Below are 27,431 nucleotides of genomic sequence, written 5' to 3' on the forward strand. Positions count from 1 at the left end.
ACACTCTTGCCACTTTTTACTAAATGTGATAAAACCTTAAACACATTCTGCCTACTACTCTTCCTGAAATACAACTGTGTGTATACTTAATATCTTTTCCTCTCTTTTCCCTTTTTGATTACCAAACTTTTTACCAATTCAACTTGTTCCAATCAGCTGTTGTTGTTTTTTTGTTTTGAAGACAAGACCTTGCTTTGTTGCCCAGGCTGGAGTGCAGTGGTGTAAATATAGCTCAGTGCAACCTCAAACTCCTGGCTCGAGCAATCCTCTTGCCTCAGCCTTCGAAAGTACTGGCATTGCAGGTGTGATCTACTGTGCCCAGCTCAATCAGCTATATCTAATACTTTCTTATCATAACCTGGCCAGTGGGAACTCCATTTAACTGACTGTTTTGTCCTCTCAACACTGCCTCAGACATTTTGGAAAGCACCCTTATTTTCATTAACAAGATATTCCAGACCCACTGTGATCCCTGACCCTAAACATAATTAGCACTTCTCTAAGGAGCCCTGAGTAGTATTAGAGGCCCAAGCTAGCACAGGGGTGTACATCCCACTTGATCCACATAAGCATGATTACAGCAGGACGCTGCCCTTGGGCCACCAGGCAAACACAGACCTGGAAAAGAGATCAGATCTTTTCAAGGTTCCAGGTTCACCAAGTCATACCTTATGATTCCATTTATATGAAATGTCCAAAAAAGGTAAATCTGTAGACACAAAGCAGATCAGTGGTCACCTGGGGCTAGAGTTTTTTTGAAGTAGGGAGCTTCTGAGAATGATAGAATTGGCAAGGAATTGTGGTAAGGAATTGCACAACTCTGTAAACCTGATAAAAATCCCTGGACTTTATTTAAAAATAACATTTTATCAGCATGCAAATTATATCTCAAAATTGTTTAAAAAATTAAACCCTTCTTCCAACTTCTACTTGTACCTCCTTAATTGGTTATATTGACCCCAGATAGTCCATTACATTGACTTTAACAAAAACAAAACCTAAATGTATTTTTCCATACCTTGCAGTTCTTGTGTCCCTCATCATAAATCCTTTTTGTTTTTTTTGACACAGAGTCTCACTCTGTTGCCTGGTTTAGAGTGTCGTGGCGTCAGCCTAGCTCACAGCAACCTCAAACGCCTGGGCTCAAGCGATCCTACTGCCTCAGTCTCCCGAGTAGCTGGGACTACAGGCATGCACCATCATGCCTGGCTAATTTTTTCTCTATATTTTTAGTTGTCCAATTAATTTCTTACTATTTTTAGTAGAGATGGGGTCTTGCTCAGGCTGGTTTTAAACTCCTGACCTTGAGCAATCCTCCATTCTCGGCCTCCCAGAGTGCTAGGATTATAGGTGTGAGCCACCATGCCTAGCCATCTTATTCTTTTTAACAGCTATTCCTGTTTGGATTGCAAGTATAGCCAGAACATCACAATTTATTGCTCATCTGTTCATTCCTGCTCTTTTTCACATAGGTGCTTCATTTTCATAAAATCTTTTGATTATTTGTCATGACTGTAGAAGAGATCAATAGATAGATAGTTGGCTGTGCTTATGACCTTCCTGCAACTCATGTTGAGGCTTTGCTGACCAGCCGTTTCTAAAATATATAATTATCAGCCCAGAAAACTTGAAATTTAGGGGGTTGAAATTTACAAATGACAGATTTTTATTTGAAAATATTGGATTTAATAGAAAATATCACATTATAAACAAATCCATTGATCCATTAGCTTAAAACAGATTACCAGCACAATTACATACAAAAGCTAAAGAAGAAACACTGGTACCAAACACAACACTTACAGAGAGGCCTGAGCCAGGCTCTGAAAGGTCTCTCCCAGAATTAGAGGCAGCAGTAGCTTCAAACAGGCACCAGAACAGGGAGGAGGCAGCAGCATCCACTCCACAAGGCTTAAAGAGTAAAAGGAAGGCGGAGCAACAAACCATCTTGGGAGCCAGGGGTGAAGGAGAAATGGGCAAAAGGGTTGTATTTCCTGATGCTCTGAGAGCATCAGGCCACACCATGTGAACCCAAGAGGGCTAGAAGAGCAGGGTGTTTTAAGTGGGGGAACAGTATTAGAAGCATTCGGTATGTTGTCTTGGCACTCAGCTCTTAGGGAAGCAGGAGAGCATGACATTTGTGTGTTGCAACGGAACTCACGTCACTCCGGCTACACGCAACACTGAAGTCGTGGCAGTGTCTACTGACCCAGCGGGCCACCTCCTTACTAATGAGTATACAAGAGAGGAGCCACAGTGAGACCTCTGACAAAAACATAGGGCTCTGGTGGGAAAAGGGCTTCCGCCTTCCCCCTCTTGGTGCCGGGGGGTCCCTGAGGGAGAGAAGTTTGACGTGGCTGGGCCCCTGGAGTTTATCAGCAAAAGCCACCTCTTTGGCCCCACCCACCCAGATCCTTCCCCCAAGGAGTCCTCCCAGTTCATGGAAGGGCCAGCTGCAAGGATACTGTCTTCCACAGCACTTGTTACCGAACAGAGACTGCTTCCTTGCACTGAGAGAGCTTGTGCCTTAATCTGGAACAATGATTCTCAAATAGGGGCAGGCCCATATAGAGGAGCTGCCAAGACTCTCCAGAGAGGCTGTGTTCAATACACACAAACCCCTAATTCCCTCCCACTTGAGAATCGGTGCACATAAGGATAGGAATTTATGACGGGAGTGTGTTGTACATATCAACAGTGGCTGAGGCATAACAAAAAGTTAAAAACTCCTAACCTGGGTTTGGTAGACATCAAAATGATGCTATACATTTTTCAGAGATTTTTTTTTTTTTCCTGATTAAGTTATAATTATTCTCCCTGTAGCTAAACCTCATGACTAGGCTCCTAGCCTGAAAGCCAAGAACAATAGGTTTCATCCACTTATCTGACGTAACCATACTGGATTAAAGAAATACAATTCTGTTCTCCTAAAGACGATTTCCAGAAAGACCTGCCTGTCCCAATGAGGTACTTGATAGTAGGCCCCAGCACAGGCTAGTCGCTGTATGGTTTCTTAGAAGACTGGCTTTTCTCAATTTCTTTCTCTTTGATACTGTACAAGGGGTCCACCAACTTGTTATGAACAAGCATTAAACCTACAAAAAATTAAAAACAAATAGTTAATGCAAGTAGAAGCAAGAGTTCCACCATCATCAACAACAACATCCAGGAGCTCTCAAATTTTGTCCTTGAAGTGACACTTCTATCTTTCCTCTGTGATTCCCAAATGATAAACACCCCAAGGGTAGGAAAATAATTTGTTATTCTCTGTGCTAGAGTTCATGGAACTTTTGTAAATTCAATCACTATGGGAGTTGGCTATTTAAAGGTTAATCTTTTCAGCAAAAAACAAATTCCTAATTTACCTGCTTAGTAAAGGAGGATCTTCACCTAAGTCTGCTTAAACCAGTACATAGCCTTTTAAAGTAAAAGAGAAGATCGTCATAACTAGTTCAGCTCTTCGAGTACAGGGTAAAGGCCTGTATGAGACTGGAAGGAGAAAACCTGAAGCTCAACACCCCTGCAAGGACATCACTGCATAGCCCTTGGACTACAACTTTGCATTTTTCTTTCCTCCTCAGAGCAAACAGATCTCCAAAAATGGACCCTTGCAGTTATGGGTGGAAGAGAAATGGCTGTATACTGTGATTTTTATTAAGATCATTTTTTACTGTCAATAAAAATGGCCAGAGGATGAAAGCTAGATCCTCTCCTCACTCCTGGCACACCCTGAACTTAAGCACCTCCTCCCAGAGCCACCCCCCTCACCTTTGAAATACTTGACAGTCTTCACTTTCAGCTCCAAGGTGGCATCCTCGTCACACACGAACACAGTGCAGGGATGCTGCTGGAAGGCAGACACGGTCCACATGTGGTTCACTCCCTCCTCGATGGCCTTGTACAGAGCAAACGCCTTGTGAGCACCTGTGATGAGGATCATCACCTGGGGATCAGAAAACAAGCCCGTGATGGAGGGGAGGAGGAGGCCAGCTGTACCAAATGGCTGTAAGTAGTTGCTATGCAACATACTCCACGATCAGTGCCCCACCCACCCAAATAACCTGAGGAAGGAAATGGGGCTCCAGGGGCTTAAGTCACTTGCCCAGGGTTGTGACCCCACAGTCCATGCTCCTGACCACCACCTGACAGGGCTTCCAGGCATCTCTGATGATGACTGTGAAGGTGCCCTGTGATCAGACATGCCATGCAAAGGCACACACCTCTTACCCCAACAGCTGGGTGACTTTTCAGTCTGTGAAAGAGAGGTCCCAATCTGCACCACCCACAGAGTGGCTCTGGAAGCAATGGTGGGAATTATCTGTGGGGCCCCTACGACTCAATCCCAGAAAGGCTGTCCCTTAATACAGTCACTTTCAGTTCTGAGCAGTAAACCTACTAACTAACGTGACTTGGGGGGTGATGCTTTTTGTTTGTATAAAAGAAAGGTACAGACTCCACTTAACAGTTAAAAAATATCAATAGCATAAGGGATCCTAAAGAACTCAGCTCTAGGCAGGTGTGGTGGCTCACGCCTATAATCCTAGCACTCTGGGAAGGTCAGGCAGGAGGATCGCTCAAGGTCAGGAGTTCGAAACCAACCTAAGAGCAAGACCCCCATCTCTACTAAAAATAGAAAGAAATTAATCGGTCAACTAAAAATATATAGAAAAAATTAGCCAGGCATGGTGGCATGTGCCTGTAGTCCCAGCTACTCGGGAGGCTGAGGCAGAAGGATTGCTTGAGCCCAGGAATTTGAGGTTGCTGTGAGCTAGGCTGATGCCACAGCACTCTAGCCCCGGCAACAGAGTGAGACTCTGTCTCAAAAAAAAAACAAAAAACAAAAAAACTCAGCTCTAGGCTGGGCACAGTGGCTCACGCCTATAATCCTAGCACTCTGGGAGGCCGAGGCGGGCGGATTGCTCAAGGTCAAGAGTTCAAAACCAGCCTGAGCAAGAGCGAGACCCCGTCTCTACTATAAATAAAAAGAAATTAATTGGCCAACTAATATATAGAGAAAAAAATTAGCCGGGCATGGTGGCGCATGCTTGTAGTCCCAGCTACTCGGGAGGCTGAGGCAGAAGGATTGCTTGAGCCCAAGAGTTTGAGGTTGCTGTGAGCTAGGCTGACGTCACGGCACTCACTCTAGCCTAAGCAACAAAGCAAGACTCTGTCTCAAAAAAAAAAAAAGAAAGAAAGAGAAAATGCTTCTTAAATTCTAATGAAAGACAGTAAGGAAATTAGAACTGCAGTAAATTCAAGTTCAAATGATACCAAATTTTTTAGGGGAAAAACTCACTAAATTCAGTTTGAGACACTTTATATTTTAATCACACTTTGTCATATTTATTAATCTCTGATCATAGGGTTATAACCACACACATCCCTGACCTCCCTTCAAACAATGACCTCCACCAACAGGGAACAAGAAAGTCCCTCTCTCAGTACCTGGGCAGGTCCAAATTCAGATTCAGACATTAGTGGTACTGGCTCCTCTCTGCCTGGGAGCGGCACAAAGGGGCACAAGAGCAGGGACGAGGGAGCCTGCAGCCCCTGGGCGGTTGGTCAAAGGCAGGGAAAAAGTGCTCAAAGGATTTGCCTCACGCTGGGAACAATGGTTACCTCTAGAGAGGAAAGAACGGTGACAGGGTCAGCTGGGATTTTAGCTTTTTTTTATAATGTCTTCATCTTAAGAATGGATTCAGGTGGCACCTTCATAGTTATAGTTAACAACAAAAAGATGCCAAGGCTGGTGGACCCCTTGCGCCCTTACCTCTCTAGCATCCATGACAGTGCCCACGCCCACCGTCAAGGCCATGGTGGGCACGTTGGCGAGCTTTCCATCAAAGAACCTGGCGTTGGCCAGGATGGTGTCCATGGCCAGCGTCTTCACACGGGTCCTGGACACCAGACTGGAGCCCGGCTCATTGAAGGCTATGTGTCCATCGGGGCCAATTCCTACAGGGAGAGAGCCAGGGCAGTGTGGTGAGTGCTGGGGATCCAAGATTTCAAGGATGTACCATCTCTCCTTCCCTAACTAGGATCTGGAAAAAACAAATCCTTGAAAACCATATCTCTTTTCCCACTGCAGCCCTGGGCAGGTATGCCTTAAGGAAGCATGTGACCCACCCCATCCCCAGCCACTTCTGAGGCACGCAGAGACACTGCGGACTTGCCATCACCCTCAAAAACCTAAGAAAGGAGCACTCCCAATAGTTTCTGCCTCCCCAGATTGTCAGGAAAGTGTAACTTCTATGTCTCTCCTGCCTGTAGTCTGGGGGGTCCTACTGCTGGGACAGAGTTGCAGCAAATAAAACACACACAGGACCCAGACAGGGGCTTCCAAGCTTTAAAAATCTCAGAACATGAGAGCTCCTGCTCTCCTCTTCCCCACCTTGAGGTACCGAAGAGTTAAATCTAGAGTGGTAAAAGGCAGCCCAACTTTACGCCCCTGTGGGGGACGCCAGAGGTGGCAACAGATGGACACATAAAAGGGCAGCCCAAAGTAGGAACAAGAGCACTGATCTGAGAGGCAGACACCTGAGGATCCCACTTTCTCGCCACTGCTCCCAGCCGGCTGCCTTTGAGTGAATCACATAACTTCTCTGGGGTTCAACTGGCTATCTATATAGCATGCAGAGGCTGTGTGGAATCTTCTGAAACTACATGAGTCCATGACTTTAAATGTTTAGATAAGTTCCATGACTGACCCATAAAATCTCAAGACTGGGGAGTACAGAGATTCTCAGAGTCCAAAACCAAACCTCTCAATTTACAGACAACGCATCAAATGCAGGAATAGGCGATCTCCACGATAACCCAGCTCCTGAGTAGCAGAGCCAGGGCAGGGACCTAGGGCTCCCGCTTTCTCCATGCCTTCCCTGCCTCCACATAGCATAGCGGTGAGTGGCCCTACTGTCACTAGCAAACAGAGGATGCTGTTTGGAGACAGGGATGACAGCTGGTCCTCCTTCCCATACTCACCTCCAACAAATAGCTCGATCCCGCCTGCAGCCTTGATCTTCTCTTCAAAGGCATCACATTCAGCCTGTAGGTCAGCTGCATTCCCGTCCAGAATGTGGGTGTTTTCCGGGTGGATGTCAATGTGCTTGAAGAAGTTGTTCCACATGAAGGAGTGGTAACTCTCTGGGTGTTCTCGAGGAAGGCCTATGGGGACATGGGACACTCAGGCTGAGCCAGAGCCCTCCTCCAAAGGACGATGCCAGGACACCATCCTGACCTGCAGAGACTTCAGGGATTGCACTGCCCATCAGGGAGCCTTGGACACCAGTCCTCTGACCTCCAGCCACTTGGAACAGGCTAAGCTGGAGTGCGTAAGTGTCTACCCACCCACTGCCACCATCTGTGACCACAGGGCTGGGCTGGAGTAGTTACACACCAGAGGCCTGGGAAATCCCCACATTCTGATCTCCTTTTCACAAGGGAATGACCATAAGCCAGAGGTTGGGGATGCTCTGGGCCTCTGGCAGTGGCCTGGCCACTGGGGTAGGGCGGGCCCATCTGGAAAGAAAGCAAGCACACCCCTCCCCCCACCATCCACCCCGTTACCCTGATCAGCCTGAATCCCAACTTGAATACCAGGTGGTTGGAGAGAATGACCTCCAGGCTTCCCAAAATTTTTTTTTTTTTTTTTAGCCAGGAAGGAAAAGAATGTTTAAAGAAAATATATAATGTTTAATGTTAAACATTAAGAATATTTAAAGTTGAGGAATAAAAAATTATCTACGGGGTACAATGGACACCACTCTCATGATGGGTACACCAAAAGCCCAGACTCCACCACTACACAACATATACATGTCACGGAATTCAACTTGTACCCCTAATCCTATTAGAATATTTTTTTTAAAAAGACATATAACTCAAAAAAAAAAAAAAAGAATATTAGAATATTTAAAGTCAGCCTTAAAAAGGAGGGAGATTCAGATGCTATAACATGGGTGAACTTTGAGAACATTTTGCCAAGTGAAAGAAGCCAGTTACAAAAAGACAAATACTTTATGATTCTACTTATATGAGTAGTCAAATTCATAGAAACAGAAAGTAAAACGGTGGTTTCCGGGGCTGGGGAAAGGGGGAAATGGGAAGTTGTTGTTTAATGGGTATAGAGTCTCAGTTTTACAATGTGAAAAGTGTTCTAGAAATTGGTTGCACACCAATGTGAAGGTACTTAACACTACTGAACTGTACATATAAAAGTGGTTAAGATGGTAAATTTCATGTTATGTGTATTTTACCACAATTTTTTTTTAAAAAGTGCTTAAAGTGAAGCCATTACAAAATGACTGGGGGGAAGGGGGGGTGATAAAGGTATATAGCTTTTCAGCAGCAGAACGAACACCAGTCTCAGCTCCCCTCCAAGGCAGAAAGGGGAGCTGGAGGATGCACCCTGGAGAGAAAGTCCAGATATGGACCCTGGGGACACGCCCCAGCCAGGATCCCATCTGCAATCATTTGTTCCAGAAACAAATGGCATGGAGTTGAGGAGCTGGCGGAGGGGGAAAATATACACTAATATTTATTAAGTGTTATATATAAGAAATTTCTATATGAATTATATCATTTAATGCTTACAACCTAAAAGGGCAGCTTTATTTGCCCCATTTTACAGCTGAGTGAACCACAGCCTGAAAGAGATAGGTACTGATAACCGAGCTTATAACCAAACACCATCCCTCTCCAGGGCTGGACCAGTGAGAACAGCCTGATTCTCCTGCAGTCAGGGAAGACTCACCCACATACTCGTCCATGTTGAAGGTCTTCACATATTTAAAGGACAGGTCCCCATTCTTGTAGTATTCAATCAGCTTCTTATAGCAGCCAAGGGGGGTGCTCCCTGCAAGAGAGGCCCCGTCAGCCCCCAGCTCCTGCATGCCCAGGCGGCACACACAAGTGAATCAGGGCTGCTCTACAAGACCTGCCAGATGTGAAGTCCTACCCAGTGCTCCAATCCTAACTGCCATCCATCCATTAACTGCTTGTTTAGTGCTGCTTTCCCCACTAGACTGCAAGCTGCAGGAGGGCAGGGCTGTGTCTGCCTTATTGACTGCCCAGTGCCCAGCACACTGATGATTGAAATCACTCTGATTAACACCCGAGTGAACGTCAGACTTAACGACTGACATGATGCTCCCTGAACAACTACTACGTGCGAGGAAAGGGCCATGAGATAAGGATGCAGAGGAGCAAGACACAGTAGCTAAAATGTCTCCAATGTTAACTACATTTTAAACATATTGAATAAAACTATGTGAAAACTGCACATAAAGACTAAAAGGTGACCTGTTAAAATGGTAATGTTCTAAGATTTAAGATTATTGGTTATATAACAAAGAAGTTTACCTAAAAAAAAAGTCATAAAACACACACATAATAAAAGGCAGGAGGACACTGTATATCAAGAATAAAGATGCATGAACCCTGACTGGACACCGATTTTTTTTTTTTTTTGAGACAGAGTCTCACTCTGCTGCCCAGGCTAGAATGCCATGGCGTCAGCCTAGCTCACAGCAACCTCAAACTCCTGGCTCAAGTGATCCTCCTGCCTCAGCCTCCCGAGTAGCTGGGACTACAGAAATGTGCCATGTCCTGCTCATTTTTTTTCTATATTTAGTTGTCCAATTAATTTCTTTCTATTTTAGTAGAGACAGGATCTCGCTCTTGCTCAGGCTGATTTCGAACTCCTGACCTTGAGCGATCTGCCCGCCTCAGCCTCCCAGAGTGCTAGGATTACAGGTGTGAGCCACCGTGCCTGGCCTGGACACCGATTAATTAAAAAAAAAAACTATAAAAGATAATACCCAGCCAAGCACAGTGGCTCATGCCTGTAATCCTAACACTCTAGAAGGCTGAGGTGGGAAGACTGCTTGTGGTCAGGAGTTCGAGATCAGCCTAAGCAAGACAGAGACCCCTGTCTCTACTAAAAATAAAAAAATTAGCCGGGCATGGTGGCACATGTCTATAGTCCCAGCGGGAAGCTGAGGCAGGAGGATCACTTGAGCCCATGAGTTTGAGATTGCTGTGAGCTATGATGATGCCACTGCACTCTAGCCTGGGTGGCAGAGCAAGACTCAAAAAAAAAACACCCAAAAAAGATAAATGTGGACAATTAGGAAAAAATTTTGAATACAGTTTGTATATTAGATGATATAGGATGATTTTTCATTTTCTTAGGCATGATAATGGCATCATAACTATGTAAGAGAATATTCTTAATCCCAGGAGATACATGCTGAAGGGTTTAAAGTGTCAGGATATATGAAACTTAATTTCAAATAGATCAGAAAAAAACGTGTTGACAGAGAACATGAAACATGAGCCAGAGAAAGAGAAATGCAAATGTGGCAAAATGTTAACAATTGGGGAAGTTAGGTGACTGATACTGCACTGGTTTTTCAACTTTTCTGAGTATTTGCAATTTTTTAAAACAAAAAGGTTGGAAGGCAAAAACCCCATCCAAATCAGATTGTGTTACTCCTTTTTAAAAACCCCCCCAATGGCATCTCATTTCACCTTCAGTAATAACCAGTCCTTACAAAGGCTCCACATAACTTGGTCCCTGGCTACCTCTCCCTGATTGCTCCAGGCACTTCGACCTCAGGGCCTTTGCACATGCTTTCCCCTCTACCAGAGATGGTCTTTGAGTATCTGCATGGCTAACTCTCACCCCTTCAGGCCTCTCCTCAAATTCTACTTTCTCAGAGAGCCCTTCCCTGCCACCATATCCAACACTGCAACCCCCTACCCCTGCACCTGGACATCCCCTAGTCTTCTTTCCTGCTTCACTTTTCTCTTTCCCTCTTATCACCATCTGACATACTCTATATTTTGCTAATTAACTTATTTGTTATCTGTCTCTCCCACTGTAATTTAAATGTCAGGAAGGTAGGAATTCATATCCTTTTTGTTCATTACTGTATCCCCAGAGCCTAGAATAGCTTTGCATACAGAGGAGATTCAATAAATATCTGCTGAATGAGTGACAGTGGCAGCTCCCCCTACCCCACCCAAAGTAATCAGTCCCTGTGACATGGCCTTAGCCATGCCTGAGCCACACAGCTTCCCCACTCCTGCCATTCTGCAGACCTCTAGCCTTCCCATCCATTCTGTGAGCTCCCCCAATATCTAGCCAACAAGCTCCTTTTCTGCTTAATTTAGCTGGAGTTGGTTTCTGTGGTTTCAACCCAGAAGCCTGACTGGTGCTGCATCTAACAGAAGGAATGTTCCAAGGAACCCGTATGGAAACTGTATGCTGGTTCAAGCATGACAGGCAGGGCAAGGCCAGGTCTTGGAGAGTCTTGAATGCTACTCTGAAGAGCTTGGATCTGATTCTGCAATGATGGGAACTAGGCAGGGGTTTCAGCAAAGCCCAGAGTCTGACCCAAGCAGAGGTTGGGTGGGGCCACAGTTAGGATGTGAGCACAGCACCCACAGGGCCCGAGGCTGCGGTTTCACAGGTACAGGTGGATGCTGCTCCTGCAAACCTCCAGTGCAAACTTCAGCCCACAGGCCAAATCTGACCTGCTGCCTGTTTTTGTAAAGTGTATGAGTTAAGAATGGTTTTTACATTTTTAAATCATTTTCAAAAGTCAAAGAAGAATGTTTTGTAACATGTGAAAATTATATAAATTCAAATTCAGTGTCCATACACACAGTTTTATTGGCATATGGCCACACTCATTCATTTATATGTTGTCTGTAGCTGCTTTCACACTACAACGGCAGAGTTAAGTCACTGCAATGGAGATCATATGGCCAGTGAAACCTAAAATATTTACTATTTGGTCATTTAAAGAAAAAATTTGATGACTCCCCCACTCTAGTGGATGGGTCAGGTATGGCGCCATTTGGGCAAATCCACCCATTTCTGAAAGAAATAAGACATTTGCCTTGAGGAACTGGAGTCAAAATATCTTCCTGAATAGGCAACATTCTGACTTTTTCCAAAAGACACTGGAACTTTCTTATTTCAGTTCAGTGTTTAATTAAGCCTTACAGAAAATTATCTGAATGACTATCTTCTCAGTTCTCCCAAGGATAGTGCTTAGCTAGTACCTTCTAGATGCACGCAAGGGGAATCGATTCATTACATAAAATGGATGCCTTAAGGCATGGGGACTTAATTCTGTTAAGGAACCCTGACTGACAGGGCTGACTTAGGATGTAGCTCGAAAACCAAGTTCCTCCTCCCTAACCAAGATCCCTCCTGCTCCAGGATTCAGCAAGAGCAGGCAGCAACCAAACCCACCCACAGAGGAAGCTGAGTCCTCCGTTTTGTAGGCGAAGGGGGCAGTTGGAGGTGTTCTCTCATGGCAACACGACCTCAGAGCCCTCCGCGACGTCCCCTGGCTGAGTGAGTCCCGGTACCTGGCCCCTTAAAAGCCCCCGGTGCCCACTCCCTCCACCCAACAACGCACCAGTGGGGAGCCCCAGGGTGAAGTACTTGTCTGGCCCTGGGTTAAACTGGATGATGCGGTTCCTGATGTATTTGGCCGCCCACTCGCTGGCCTGAGAATAGTCGTCCAGGATGATGAGCTTCATCTTGTCCTGCAGCGGGGCAGAGGGCATGACAATAGGAATCGATTGCAAAGGGCAGAGATGGGGATGGAGGTGGCTGAGGGGGTGGGAGACGCCCCTCTCGCCCGGCAACAAACCCCCTTCCCAAGCTGTTCCAGCCAGGAAAAGTCCCTTTCAGCGCACAGAGCAACAGGCTAGGCCAACCGCCTCCGCCACGCACCGGCCGCCAGGAGGCGCTACCGCGGGACGGACCTGGGTTCTAATCTCAGCTCCTCTCAGCAGCAGCTTCTCAGACCCTCCTTCCTCCCACGTAAAAATGGGGACCATAGTACCTACCTGGCAGATTTCACGATGGGGGATACTAAATGACAGAATGCGTGTACACCACACAGTTAATACTCGACCCGTTGGCTGTTATCATTGTCCTGCAGCTCCACTCGGCCCCAATTTCCCACACCCCTGCCTCCCCCGGGCTGGACACCCTGCCCCCGGACTCCTCCTCAAGCAGAGGGGTCGTGGGATGGTCCTGGGCCACTAGAAGAGGCGGCGCGATGCAGGCTTTGGCTGGGAGGTGTGTGCCCGGTGAGTACTAGCGGAGGAGTGCACCCACCGGCCTGCCTTGCCTTGAGGGTCCTCAGTTTCCCCCAAAGCACAACGGGGTAAAGGCAACCGCTCCGGGAGGGGGGCGTCTGCTCCCCCAGCGCTGCGGTCCGCCGGAGCGGGAAGGCCCAGGCGGAGGGGCCGGCGCGGCCGTCGGCGGGGTGCCGCGTTTCCCTCACCCCGATTACCGTCCCATCGCCCCTGCGGGCCCGCCCGGGAAAGGCGTGAGAGCGGCTCGCCCAGGGCCCGGCCCCGGCCCCGGCCCCGGGGTGTCGGAGGACGGGGGCAGCGCCTCCCCACCCGCGGGGAGGGTCCCCCCAGCCCGCTCCCCACTTACGCGGACGCCTCCCGCGGCTGCTGTGGCGACGGCGCGGGCGGCCCGGCGCGGGTCACGTGGGCGCGGGTCACGCGGTGGCGCGCGCCGCCCGCCGGGCTGACTCAGCAGGGCCGCGGGCCGGGACCGGCTCCGCCCGGCACCGCGTGTCGCCCGCCCGCCCGCCGTCTCGTCGCGGCCTGGGGGCGGGCAGGCCTGCAGGGGAGCCTGGAAACACCCCCCGTGGCCGGCGGGGTTGCAGCCCGGCTGCGCGGGTCTCGTGAGGGAGGGAGGCAGCCCTCTGGCCCCCGGCGGGCGGGATTGTAGGGCGGGGGTTGGGCTGGGGGCCGGAGAGCAGAAATGCTTCCTCAGTCTCCCAGAGTTGCACCTGGCTCTGCCTTCGCTTTCTTCATTTATTTTTTTAAATGTGATTTATTTTTTACCTCGATATTAGACGAGTTTTTGTTTTAAATATAGTTGAATTTTGTATGTTTTTTTTTTTTTCAGATTAAACTTTGCAGCAGAAATTTTGCTAGAGAAAAAGGCAGGTCCCTGTTTTCCCCAACTCCTACACCAAGATATTGCTTACAGTTTAGAGAATATTCTAAATTGTTTCCCATGAGTATGCATATACTATTATTTTACAGAAATGGAAACGCATTATACATCCAGGGGATCTATACCAAGAGTCAGGTGTTTGACCTATGTTATTTCATGTAATCCTATGAAACCCCCCGAGGTAAGTTTACCATTACTTATTTACAGGTGAGGAAACTGAGGCTTGGAGAGAGAAATGAACTTAGCCAGAGGCACAGGTGGCTTTCATAAGACTTCAGTTCTTGGGGATCTGTCCAAGTCCAAAAGCCACGCTTTTTACCACTAGCCTAGTTGCCTCTCAGCTGGTATCGTTAGGTAGATACCAAGGGATTGCGGGTCACCTAGGGATGAAGGTGGGTGCTATGGCCCCCATCCTGGTCCTGCTCCACCCTAATCTCCCCAAGGACTGCCATATCTGGGGAGGAGGGAATACCCTACGAATCTGCCAATCAGAACTTACACTCCGGGCCGGGCGCGGTGGCTCACGCCTGTAATCCTAGCTCTCTGGGAGGCCGAGGCGGGCGGATTGCTCGAGGTCAGGAGTTCAAAACCAACCTGAGCAAGAGCGAGACCCCGTCTCTACTATAAATAGAAAGAAACTAATTGGCCAACTAATATATATAGAAAAAATTAGCCGGGCATGGTGGCGCATGCCTGTAGTCCCAGCTACTTGGGAGGCTGAGACAGAAGGATCGCTTGAGCCCAGGAGTCTGAGGTTGCTGTGAGCTAGGCTGACGCCACGGCACTCACTCTAGCCTAGGCAACAAAGTGAGACTCTGTCTCAAAAAAAAAAAAAAAAAAAAAAAAAAAAAAAGAACTTACACTCCAGCTGCAAAAGAATGCAAAGGATCCCCTAGCCCAGGGGACAAGCAGCACCTGTAGAGTCCTGAAATTGACCTAGAGCAAACCACATGCATAGTAATGCAACTCCCAGCTCTCTAATCAAAGTGGTTCCATGGTCATGTCTGAGCCACTAGGGAGATCCCAATCTGGGCACTATAAAACAAGACCCAGACATAACAAAGTCCCTTTTTGCACCCTTCCGTTGGCTCTCCCTTTGCAGCAACAGTGGGCCCGGTCATCACCTGTGGCATATGTATCATGCTATGGAACCTATATCTTGCCCCTGCCCCATAATCCCATCTTTCCTCAATGAACCTCGTTTTCATGCTTGGCTAACTTTGGTGCTTCTAGTCATTCTTTGGCCATGAGCATGCCAAGAACCTACATTTCAGACTAAAACCTTGACAGTCTGACTGCAGATTCTGGATACCTTTATGTAAGGAAAGAGATCCATCTTATTCTTTTGAGTCAACATCCAAGCGTCCCAGACTTCTGGAAACATTTGGGAATCTTCCATGCTGAGGCTGGGAGGAAGGACTTGACTGGTTATCAGTATCACCTTCCACTGCATAGGGCTTTGCTAAGAGCCTCGATGCCCTTGGTTTCATAGGATCTCTCTCAATAGGCAGCTATGATTATTGCCATTTTATAGATGCAGAAACCGGGGCTCAAAGAAGTACAGAGACTCCTCTTTGTGAGGAAGACGGGGTCGCAGGTGTGGCGGAGCCCTGTTGTGCCTGCTTCCGCTCCTGACTCACCGCTGTTCGCTCCTGGTGAGGAACAAGTCGGTCAGGAAGCCGCGCTGCAGTCATGGTTTTTAAAGATACCCGAAAAACACCTGTGGAGCCAGAGGAGGCGATTCACCAAATTAGAATTACCCTAACCAGCCACAATGTAAAGACCCTGGAGAAGGTGTGTGCTGACTTGATCAGAGGCACAAAGGAAAAGAACATCAAAGTGAAAGGACCCATTCTGATGCTTAACCAAGACTTTGAGAATCACCACAAGAAAAACCCCTCGTACTGAAGGTTCTAAAACTTGGGACCTGCGAGGTGGCTCACACCTGTCAACCTAGCACTCTGGGAGGCCCAGGCAGGAGGATCGCTCAAGGTCAGGAGTTCGAAACCAGCCTGAGCAAGAGCGAGACCCGTCTCTACTAAAAAAAATAGAAAGAAATTAATTGGCCAACTAAAAACATACAGAAAAAATTAGCCTGGCATGGTGGCGCATGCCTGTAGTCCCAGCTACTCAGGAGGCTGAGGCAGAAGGATCGCTTGAGCCCAGGAGTTTGAGGTTGCTGTAAGCTAGGCTGATGCCATGGCACTCTAGCCCGGGCAACAGAGTGAGACTCTGCCTCAAAAAAATAATAATAATGAAATAAAATAAATTTTAAAAAGATTAAAAAAATAATGAAATAAAGAATGAAACTTGGGACCGCTTGCAGATGAGAATCCACAAGCGACTCATTGACTTGCACAGTCCTTCTGAGATTGTTAAGCAGAATTATTTCCATTAGTATTGCGCCACCAGTTGAGGTTGAAGTCACCACTGCAGATGCTTAAGTCAACTGCTTCAATAAATTGATTAGCAGTTGTTAACAAAGAAAAAGTGCAGAGACTTGTAGTGTATGACCTCACAGTCTGGGACAATCTGGACTATGGTCAGCTCCAGGGAGCAGGGGAGAGGCCCGAATCAGCTGAGGTCTCTAGCAGCAAAAGGCCAAAGGATCCCTGGCTTCATGCCTCGGTGACAGGGCCTTCCTCAATTAGCTGGGAGGTCACATTCTGCAGTCCTCGTGACTCTGCTCACTGCGGACAGCCCTCGGGGCTCACCCGGCAGCTCTGACCAGCTTGACGGGTGGGCTTCTGCTGGGGAAGCCCGGGTGAGATCGGGGTGGTCGAGCTGATACCTTTACAGTTTGGAGGACTTGTTCGTTGGCCTCAGTGTCAGTATAGTTTTTGTTTGTTTGTTTTTAAATTCAATCAAATCTCATCCCAGCAGGAGAATTACATGTTTCACAATGTTCCCACTCTAATCTCCAGACTCATCAGATAACACTGGGCCTGGTCTACAGCATCTGCATCCAGATCATTCCTGGAGGAGAGTGACTTCATGTGACTTTAATTGAGCCCGTTTCCCCTGAGTCACCCCTGCTGCAGGGAACCATTGCAGAGTCTCTGTAAAACCTGGAGGCTCTGCAGTCAGACAGCCTGGGAACGAATCAGAAGGATCTGGTTTGAACTCTGGTCTGGCTAATCTCTGGTTCTTGAGTGAGTAACTCAAACCAAATGACTCATCTCCAGGTCTTGGTTTTCTTATCTGTAACGTGGGAATTGAGGGGAAATTAAGTAATAGTGACCCCGCGTGGCTGTTGTGAGTATTAAAAGAAATAAGATGCCTTTCCTACCACATTTATTTATTTATTTGAGACAGTGTCTCACTCTGTTGTCCAGGCTGGAGTGCAGTGGCTCAATCATAGCTCACTACAACCTCAAACTCCTGGGCTCAAGCTATCCTCCTGCCTCAGCCTCCAAAGTAGTTGTGACTATAGGTGTGCACCACCACACCCATCTAATTTTTTTATTTCTTATTTTTTCTGGAGATAGAGTCTCACTATGTTGCTCAGGCTGGTCTCAAACTTCTAGGCTCAGGTGATCCTGCTGCTTCAGCCTCCCAAAGTGCTGAGATTACAAGTGTGAGCCACTGCACCTGGCCTTATGCATACATTTTAAGAAAACAAAAATTAGTTACATATTTTCACAGTCTGCACCTCTGTAAAACATTACTGAGGGGTAAAGAGAATTACTGATCAATAAATGTTATTGTGATAACTGATTAGCCATTGGGAAATAAACAAAATGATACCAAAAAAAGAAAAACCTTAGATTCCTACTTCACATTTTACACCAAAATAAATTTCAGTTTGTTTAAACATTTAAGTGTTCAAAAGTACTGGAAGATCTTCCCTGTGATGCTGAGTTAAAAAAAAAAAAAAAAGTACTGGAAGAAAATTCAGGCTGGGTGCGGTGGCTCACGCCTGTAATCTTAGCTCTCTGGGAGGCCAAGGCAGGCGGATTGTTTGAGTTCAGGAGTTCGAGACCAGCCTGAGCAAGAGCGAGACCCCGTCTCTACTATAAATAGAAAGAAATTAATTGGCCAACTAATATAGATAGAAAAAAATTAGCTGGGCATGGTGGCGCGTGCCTGTAGTCCCAGCTACTCGGGAGGCTGAGGCAGGAGGATTGCTTGAGCCCAGGAGTTTGAGGTTGCTGTGAGCAAGGCTGACGCCACGGCACTCACTGTAGTCTGGGCAACAAAGTGAGACTCTGTCTCAAAAAAAAAAAAGAAAAGAAAGAAAATTCAGATAAAGAAAGTTGAAGTAGAAAAGGATATTGCTTTTTTTCTGTGAAGAACAGCTATTAAAAGAGAAAAGAAAAGGATATTGAATCATGACACCAAAGCTTAGGCAACACCAAAGGGAAGATTGACAGATATGATCACACATGCAAATCAGATACTTCAGAAGCAAAAAACAAGTTGAAGGACAAATGAAAGCTGAAGAGAAATATTTGCAGCCTGTAACACAGGCAAGAACTAAGCCCTTAAATAAAGGGCTCTTACATTTTATGCAAAAAAAAAAAAAAAGAAACCACCACACACACATAAACAAAAGAATTTTTAAAAAGGACTCCAAAACACGTCCCAGCAGAACGTCTCCTTTCCTGGGTAACTAAATTATAAATGCGCAAGAGAGGATTGTGTCTGAAATGCCTTTGTGCTGCCCACAGAACATTACCCGTTGTCAGTACTCATGAATCCATTGATTTCAGTTCTTTATCCCGCTTCCAAAATGTCTACTTCTCTTTCTGTTCCTACCCTCAAGTACTCTCCTCTTGTCTCTCTCGGAGCAATGTCATTAAGATGCTTCCTGTGCTGTGTGTGACTCACAGCTAGATTATGGCACAGGCAGTGCTGATTTCAGCAAGAAACCCTCCCTAGGCGTAGATTGCGTTCCTGCAATGCCCAAAGAGAAAATTAAAATGGGTAAGTCTTTGCATTCATTCCGCATCTCATTGTTATGCCCTTACTATGTATCTGGAGCTGTATTTTTTATCTGAGTTTGTGCTCCTGAGCAAGAGTGCAGACAAGAAGAGGCCTGGTCGGGGAGGAAGGGTTCTGGGCTGGGAGATCCAGCTTTAGTGCTAGCTCTGCTGTTTTTGATCTGCAGGCCAGGCCGGTCCTCAGTTTCTTGTTCTGTAAAGCAAGTGCGGGAACTGATGGTCCCCATGGGCTCCTCCCGCTCTGACAACCGGGGCTTCAGTTCATTTCCTCTTTTTAACGTGCAAGCTGGCTCTAATATCTGGTTCAACCTTATTTGAGAAGTGTTTCGAAGCCCCTTAAGAGTCCTTTTGAAATTGTGGAACCCACTGAGAGTAAAGGAACTATTTTCAATTACTGAAGTTATTTCTTCATTTTCTAAAAAAGACTCTGCTCCACTCATTTGGAGAAAGTGAAATTGCACACAGAATGAAACGACTAAGGCGGTAGTGAGGTTAAGTGACAGGTCTGGCCTGGTCCAGGTTTGCTGCGGTGGTGAGTGTTGCCCTAGAATTTGGAAAGCGCCTGCTGGGTTTCCAGGGCTCGGTATACCCTGCTATCTCAGGAGACTGTCCAGAGCAGGGCTGGCTCCAGACCCAGACAGAGTGAGGTGTGGGGTCGATTGAAGGTCCTTCCTGTCCCAAAATGTCCTTCTCCCTGTCTGCCATGGTGTCTGAAGTTTCTAACACGGGAGCTTCTCCTTTGAATTAAGGTCTTTGGCAGCCATTAATTCTGGTTGCCCAGCCTGTGCCTCCCACCACCTGCACGTCTGTCCCCCTTCTGATCTGGCCACAGATGTGGGCATGGGACTCGTGGCCCAAACATTAGACTTCAATTTCCTGCACACATGATTGGTTCAGGATGGGCATGACATAGCCAATGCTCAAGAGAAAGGGTCCCTGCCACTGGGTTGCTAAACTGGGAGGGTGGAAGTATAAGGCTTCTGCCCGAAATAATTCTTTTTTTTTTTTTGAGACAGTCACACTCTGTTGCCCGAGCTAGAGTACCTTGGGGTAAGCCTAGCTCACAGCAACCTCAAACTCCTCAGCTCAAGTGATCCTCCTGCCTCAGCCTTCTGAGTAACTGGGACTACAGGCATGCATGATGAGGCCTGGCTAATTTTCTGTTTTTAGTAGAGATAGGTCTCGCTCTTGCTCAGGCTGGTCTCGAACTCCTGACCTCAAGTGATCCTCCCACCTCAGTCTCCCAGAGTGCTAGGATTACAGGCATGAGCCACTCTGCCTGGCCCAAACATAATTCTTACATACAGAAAGAAACTGACAATGGAGTGAGGCCAAGTGGAAGCAACAAAGATGAGAGGTAGAGAGAAAGCCAAAGAAAGGGGGCACCAAAGAGCAGAGAGAGAAAGAGACAGAAAGATTGATTCACCCTGACGCTTTGGTTCCTATAACTCCCCTTGGAGTCTCTAAGCTGCCCCACTATCTTCCCAGCTAGATAAGTAAATAAATCCTCAGACCATTTGGGTTTGGGAGTGTCCTGATCAATGTAATATTGTTATCTCCTGGAAGCTCTTCTTAAACCACGAAAGTGTTACCCGGAAGGGATGACTCATGGAACCAGTAAGGTTGATTAGGTTTTCACACAAGCTGTGAACAGTACATAGGGCCGATACATATGACCCAGCAACGCACTCCTAGGTATATACCTAAGAGAATTAAAAACATATTTTCACACAAAAACATGTATGTAAATGTTCACAGCAGCATTATTCACAATAGTAAAAATATAGAAACAGATCAATTGTTCATCAGTGGATGAATGGATAAACAAAATATGGTCTATCCATACAACAGAATACTAGTCAGCAAATAAAAAGGAATGATACATGCTACATGTATCATTTTTGATACATGCTACAACATGGATAAACTTTGAGAATATATATATTGAAGCAGAGTCTCACTCTGTTGCCAGGCTAGAGTGCCGTGGTGTCAGCCTAGCTCACAGCAACCTCAGACTCCTGGGCTCAGGTGATCCTCCTGCCTCAGCCTCCCAAGTAGCTGAGACTACAGGCATGTGCCACCATGCCTGGCTAATTTTTTTTCTATTTTTAGTTGTCTGGCTAATTGCTTTCTATTTTTTTTAGTAGAAATGGAAATGGGGGTTTCAGTCTTGCTCAGGCTGGTCTCATCCTCCCAAGCTCAAGCAATCCTCCCATCTCGGCCTCCCAGAGTGCTATGATTACAGGCGTGAGCCACTGCACCCGGCCCAACTTTGAGAATATTATGCTAAGTGAAAGGATCCATTAACAAAAGGCAACATATCACATGATTCCATTTATATGGAATGTCCAGAACAGGCAAATCTATAGAGACAGAAGGTAGCTCACGGGTTACCATGGGCTGCTTTCCCAGCAGCCAAAGCTTCTCAAACCTGCCTGTGTGTCAGAATCACCTGGGAAGGTTTTTAAAAATATAATTTTGTGGGGTTTTCCTCCATGGATTCTGATTCGGCAGGAATTCAGTAGGGTGGGGCCAGAGAATGTGGTTTTCTAGTTTGTTTTTTAAATTGAGATAAAATTATGTACAGTGAAATGTACAGATCTTCAGAGTATAAGTGGATGAGTTTTAAAGAATGTATGCACTTGTATATCCAACACCCTGATCAAGATAGACAACATTTCCATGAGAGAGGGGAATGGAGAGTGGCTGCTGATGGGAATAGGGTTTCTTTGGGGGGATGAAAATGTTCTGGAATTAGATAATAGTTATGATTAAACTATCTTTCGACTATACTAAAATCCAGTGGCTCATACCCTTTAAAAGGATGAATTTTTGGTTCATGAATTATATCTGGATGTAAAAAAAGACATGATTGCTCTTGTTATCCTTGTCATTCCCTTTCTTATATCATGCCACCCAGAGTACATTTTGTGTTTTGACTCTGATTCTCCCTGGACATCCCTCCTCCAGCTCCCGGCCCACCCTGAGTCTTCCAAAATACTAATAGTCCCAGGGACACTGGCTCGTATGAATAGGATCTGGGGCTGATTTCCCTTTCAAAGGAGCTAGACCTGTTTTTAGTGGGTTTTTTTTTTTTTTAATTAATTAATTTTTTTTTTTTTTTGCTCAGTTATCTTGCTGGGGTAAAGAACCAGGCTTATCAACTCAAAGGGGACTGGCAGCAGTGGACTGAAACGAATTCACAATTTTGTTTAAATTTACTTGTCAAAAGTAGAGATATTCAATTTCATGGGTACTCCCTATTCCCTGCACTGGGAGCAGACTTCCAGGAAGCAATTATGTAGAACAAAATGTAATGGGTAACAGGGGGTGCCTGGTGAATTATTCATAATCTGATAATGATTTTAACCCATTTTTAACATGACCTGCTATTGGTGTTAGCTTCTGGAAACTCCCCAAAGTAAGCAACACGGAGGTTTTCTTTAGTCATGCTTATATAACCATAAACCTCCTACCTTTCTCCGAAACTACCCACATAACTAAAATCAGAAGAGGTCTGGGATCCCTTTCCCTCTCCAATCCCACCAGGCTGCTTTACGGGCTACATCTACCTCAGCCGCTCCTCACCACCCCTCACCACTGGCGTCTCGGGGAGGTTGTAACAGCATAACAGCCAGCACAGCGCCGGGCAGGTGCTATGGAAGGCACACGGAACTTATTTGATTTTGACTGTTGAATGAATGCATGAATGAATGATGGAAAGAATGAGGTATTTGTAGTAAGGAAGAGCTGGGCTAAGTAGTTTTGCTATTTATCAGCTTTATCAGCTGGGCGACTTGGGCAAGTGTCTCAGTTTCTTTATCTGTGAAATGAAGATAATAACACCTGCCTTGCTGGCTTATTGGGAGAATTTGAGAGGATAGTAAGTGCTCAGTAAGCAACGGCTGTTTTTATGGTCTTTCTCCCTAGTAGCAGCCATGTAACTTCCCCAAATCTGGTTAACTGTGTGTCAGCCAGAGCTTTCCCAGCAGCCAAAGCTTCTCAAACCTGCCTGTGTGTCAGAATCACCTGGGGAGGTTTTTAAAAATATAATTTTGTGGGGTTTTCCTCCATGGATTCTGATTCGGCAGGAATTCAGTAGGGTGGGGCCAGAGAATGTGGTTTTCTAGTTTGTTTTTTAAATTGAGATAAAATTATGTACAGTGAAATGTACAGATCTTCAGAGTATAAGTGGATGAGTTTTGAAGAATGTATGCACTTGTATATCCAACACCCTGATCAAGATAGACAACATTTCCATGGTTCCAGACATTTCCCCTTCCTGCCAAACCCCATCCTGCATAGACAATCACTATCTGATTTCTGTCACCATAGATTAGTTTGGCCTGTTCTTAAGTGTGCTGTCAATGGAATCCAACAATATGCATTTTTGTGTGTGTCTAGTTTCTTTTGCTTCTTATATGTTTTGGGAATTTACCACGTTGTTGTATGTGTCATGTCAATAGCACATTCCTTGTTACTGCTGAGTGGTGTTCCACTCTGTGGCTATGCCTCAGTTTATCTCTTCACCTATCTGGACCTTTGAGGGATGTTTTTGGCAATTATGAATAAGCTGCTGTAAATATATTTTCATTTTTTTTTTGGAGACAGAGTCTCACTCTTGTTGCCCTGGCTGGAGTGCCATGGCATCAGCCTAGCTCACAGCAACCTCAAACTCCTGGGCTCAAGCAATCCTCCTGCCTCAGCCTCCCGAGTAGCTGGGACTACAGGCATGCGCCACCATGCCTGGCTAATTTTTTCTATATATTTTTAGTTAGCCAATTAATTTATTTCTTTTCTTTTCTTTTCTTTTCTTTTCTTTTCTTTTCTTTTCTTTTCTTTTCCTTTCCTTTCCTTTCCTTTCCTTTCCTTTCCTTTCCTTTCCTTTCCTTTCCTTTCCTTTCTTTTCTTTTCTTTTCTTTTCTTTTCTTTTCTTTTCTTTTCTTTTTTTTTTAGGAGAGACGGGTCTCGCTCCTGCTCAGGCTGGTCTCAAACTCCTGAGCTCAAACGATCCATGCACCTTGGCCTCCCAGAGTGCTAGGATTACAGGGGTGAGCCACCACGCCTGGCCATGTTTTCATTTGTGATGAGTAAATACCTAGGAGTGTCATTGCTGAGCACTAGCATAGGGGTATGTTTAATTTTATTTCAAAAAATGCTTCAAATGATCCTGATGACCAGCCAGATTTGGGAATCCTTGAGGTAGCAAAAGATCAATCTTCCTGATTCGACTGGTGATTTGTTCTGTTGCCATTTTGTTGTGCAGGTATCGGAGACAACTTTCACCAGGGAAATACCTTCTGTTCTCTCTCTCCCCGCTGAGGAGCCCAATTTTCCTCTCACTTGCCAATCTCCTCCCAGGGCAGAGAGTTCTGGGCCAAGGATCCCCATGGGTCTTTTGGATAGTGTCATCCAAATAGTTCCAGGAAGCAGTGGGGGTGAAGGGGACCAGATGAGGCCACCACCCACTAAAGGCTTGCTCTAACCTCACTATTGCCTTGCCAGCTCAGGATGCAAAGGCTCCACCCTTGGTCCCTGGGGTAGGGGGTGGGGGTCAACCCTTTCCCACTGGGTCACAGCATGCAGGCCTGGGGTGGTTTGGGACTTGTGCCCTGGGGAGGCAGTAGGCCATGTGTAACTCTGTGGCACTTCCAGGGAAGAGCAGTGAGCAGGGCCCAGTAGACTCTGCAGGCTCAGGAAACGGAAGTCAGAACTGGGTCCTGTAACTTTAATTCTAAGAGAGAGAAAGCTGTCAAAACACAACCATCTTGTTCCAAGCATCATGCTAACTGTTGGCTCAGGAATTATACACATTTTTTCTTTTGGACATTGCTTTTCCTTTTTGGGATTATTACAATTTTGCAGTAGAGGGAAAGACATTTGAGAGCCAAAGTGATTCTCTAATCCAGTGTTTCCCAAAGGGTTTTACCTACGTGTGTATGCTACTCAGGATGGTTTCAGGGGTTTTGCAGATGAATATGACTAAAAATAAGTTTTCGTTTTAGCACATAGTAGTAGAAGTACAACTAGCACAATAAATATGTGATTTCTTGGATATATTGCTTAGCATGAAGCCAAGTTAAAAGCTAATTCAGGGCCAGGTGTAGTGGCTCATGCCTGTAATTCTAGCATTTGGAGGCCGAGGTAGGAGGATTGCTTGAGGTAAGGAGTTCAAGACCAGCTTGAGCAACATATTGAGACTGTCTCTTCCAGAAAAAAAGAAAAGGAAAGAAAGAAAATTTAGCTGGGTGCAGTGGTGGGTGCCTGTAGTCCCAGCTACCAGGAGGCTGAGGCTAGGAGTTTGAGGTTGCTGTGAGCCATCATGATGCCACTCCACTCTCGCCCAGGCAACAGAGTGAGACCCGGTCTCAAAAAAAAATAAATAAAAATAGAAAAGCTAATTCAATTCTCACAACAGTATTAAGTATATAATAGTACAGATGACACACAGGAGTGACAAAAAGTATAATGAAACCTAGGTTGGCGGGAGTGGAGCGGGTGCAGCAGGGGACTCTGGGCTCTGGCCAGGACTCGAGCAATGGCGCAGAGTACGGGAGATGGGGCTCAGAGCAAAGTCCACGGCGTGTGGCGGCGAGTATGTGGCGCCAGACCCCGGAGGGTGGGCCTGGGAGTCAGGTCTTAAAGGTAGCCCTTTGTTCTGAGGCATCCAAGAAGGCCCTGCTGCATCTGGACTGAGGAATCGGAGCCCGCCAGGGAGCAAGGTGGGGGCGGGTCGGAAAAGGAAGGATTCAAGCCCTGCGGGTTGATGCACAGGTTTCTGTCTCCATCGCCCAGACACAGATTTGAAGTCCTTCAGATGCTAGGTGAATAAAGATTGGGAACAGTGAAGAAAACAAAAACAAAAAGTATAACGGTGGATACGAGTGACTGAGATCTTAGAAAACTGCCCCAGGCAAACCATGCATTTAACAGACGAGGGATCTGAGGCCCTATGATGCAAGCGGCTTGCTCCAGGTTAGACCTCATCGGAGTTAAGACCAGATCCCCAGAGTTACCCGGTTCCTGGCCCAGTGCTTGCTCCAGTATGCCTGTTACTTCCCTCTTGTAAGAAGGGGAAGAGATCCCACTAGCCTAGCTCTAGATTCAAAGTCAAATGCATTTGCGGAAACAGCCACAGCTCACTCAGGCTAAACCACAGTGTCAGAAGGAGTCCATTAGTAGGTCTGGGCTCCAGGAAATCTGAATTAATAAGGAAAAAGCAGATTTCTAAGGAGTGGACACCAAGATCTTCGTAATTCTCTTCATACGAAATCTCTGGCAGAGACGAGGACGGGAGCAGAGTGGGCAGCTGGTTCCCCCACCCTGCCTCTCCTCCCTCGGGAAGACCACAGCTGGGCTCTCGGACCCCTGCACACACGCTCCGTGGGCCCCGTCGACTCTGCACCAGCTCTTCCGGGGACAAGGATGGTCCCGATGGATTGTTCACAGAAATCGCATTAGGCAGCTGGATGCACGTAAGTGCACAGCTTCTCAGACGACTGTTGTCTTCAAATCTTCACAGACCCAATAGGGAGGTTCAGAGGAGGCAACTCTGTTAGAATTTTAGCACTGAGTAAAAAGGGCCAGCGATGGAAATGCAGACCTGGACTTGAGCTTCTTCCACTGGAAAATACAGCTGACAGTGGGGGTTACTCTTCCCGTGTTCCATGACTCTCGTCTATGAAGGAACCGGAGCTGTGTCTTTTGCTGAGGTGTCCTGTCCCCTGCAGTCTGGGAGCTGCTCATCTCTCCTCTGTGTGCCCGTCAGGGTGCTGGGCTACTGCGTAGCTTTTTGAGCCCCTCTCTCAAAGGAAGGCTAAGGGATCTGAGCAGGCAGCCCCCATCCAACCCCAAAGGATACATCATGGGCTATACCACGGATAAGTTTCCCAATCGACCTTATAAGAGCTCAGCACTGAGGGGAACAGCACTTTATCCTGGGGCCAAACCAGAGTTTATGTGTGAACCCCTCCACCCCCCACCTCCTGTCCTTGCAATGGTTGTTGGAAATGGAACCCTTGAGAATTTGTAGTTAAATAACTACATTTCCAAAGCTTCTCCTGTCCTTTTCAGGTTCAGAATGAAGATTCTTTTGTTTAGCAAAGCACCTGAATGAATTTTTAGACTATGCCAAGGCAGGCTCAGGAGCTTGGTTTGGTGGAGGCTGAAAGCTGCATTAGAAAGTACCAAGGAATTTGGGGGACATGCTGGGAGTTCTGGGGGAGGTCAAGGAGGAACCAATGCAACATCCTTAGTCTGAGTACTGAAGGATAGAGGACAGAGAGAAATGATTCTGCGGGTGGAGCAGAAGTTGGTCTTGTGAGCTGTGGGGGTTCCCCATCTGTCACCCCCAGACCTTCGGTAAGACCTGCTGTATACAGCAGTCTGTGTCAGTGGTGACCTGGGGTCACGCAGGGAGTGGGTGGGACTCCACATGAGGGCAACACAATGGAGGTGAGCAGAGAAGTCCCCAGCGCAGAGAG

General features: G+C 46.5%; 1 protein-coding gene across 2 annotated transcripts; it reads right to left on the bottom strand.

Moving 5' to 3' along the window:
- Nucleotides 1-827: 827 nt before the first annotated feature.
- Nucleotides 828-13,623, bottom strand: GNPDA1 (glucosamine-6-phosphate deaminase 1). 2 transcript variants are annotated; one of them, XM_012749090.3, is made up of 7 exons: nt 13,472-13,623; nt 12,435-12,564; nt 8,753-8,854; nt 6,982-7,164; nt 5,771-5,955; nt 3,769-3,943; nt 828-3,095 (listed from the first exon to the last, which is right to left on the bottom strand). In XM_012749090.3, exons 2-7 carry the CDS (start codon nt 12,556-12,558, stop codon nt 2,995-2,997), a joined length of 870 nt encoding a protein of 289 aa, XP_012604544.1. In that variant the 5' UTR covers nt 12,559-12,564; nt 13,472-13,623; the 3' UTR covers nt 828-2,994. The 2 variants fall into 2 exon arrangements, with proteins under 2 accessions (XP_012604544.1, XP_012604545.1); XM_012749091.3 differs by lacking the exon at nt 13,472-13,623 and adding an exon at nt 12,871-12,889.
- Nucleotides 13,624-27,431: the final 13,808 nt, after the last annotated feature.

Source organism: Microcebus murinus, chromosome 21 (genome assembly GCF_040939455.1).
Source record: "Microcebus murinus isolate Inina chromosome 21, M.murinus_Inina_mat1.0, whole genome shotgun sequence".
In the NCBI taxonomy this organism is placed as follows: domain Eukaryota; kingdom Metazoa; phylum Chordata; class Mammalia; order Primates; family Cheirogaleidae; genus Microcebus; species Microcebus murinus.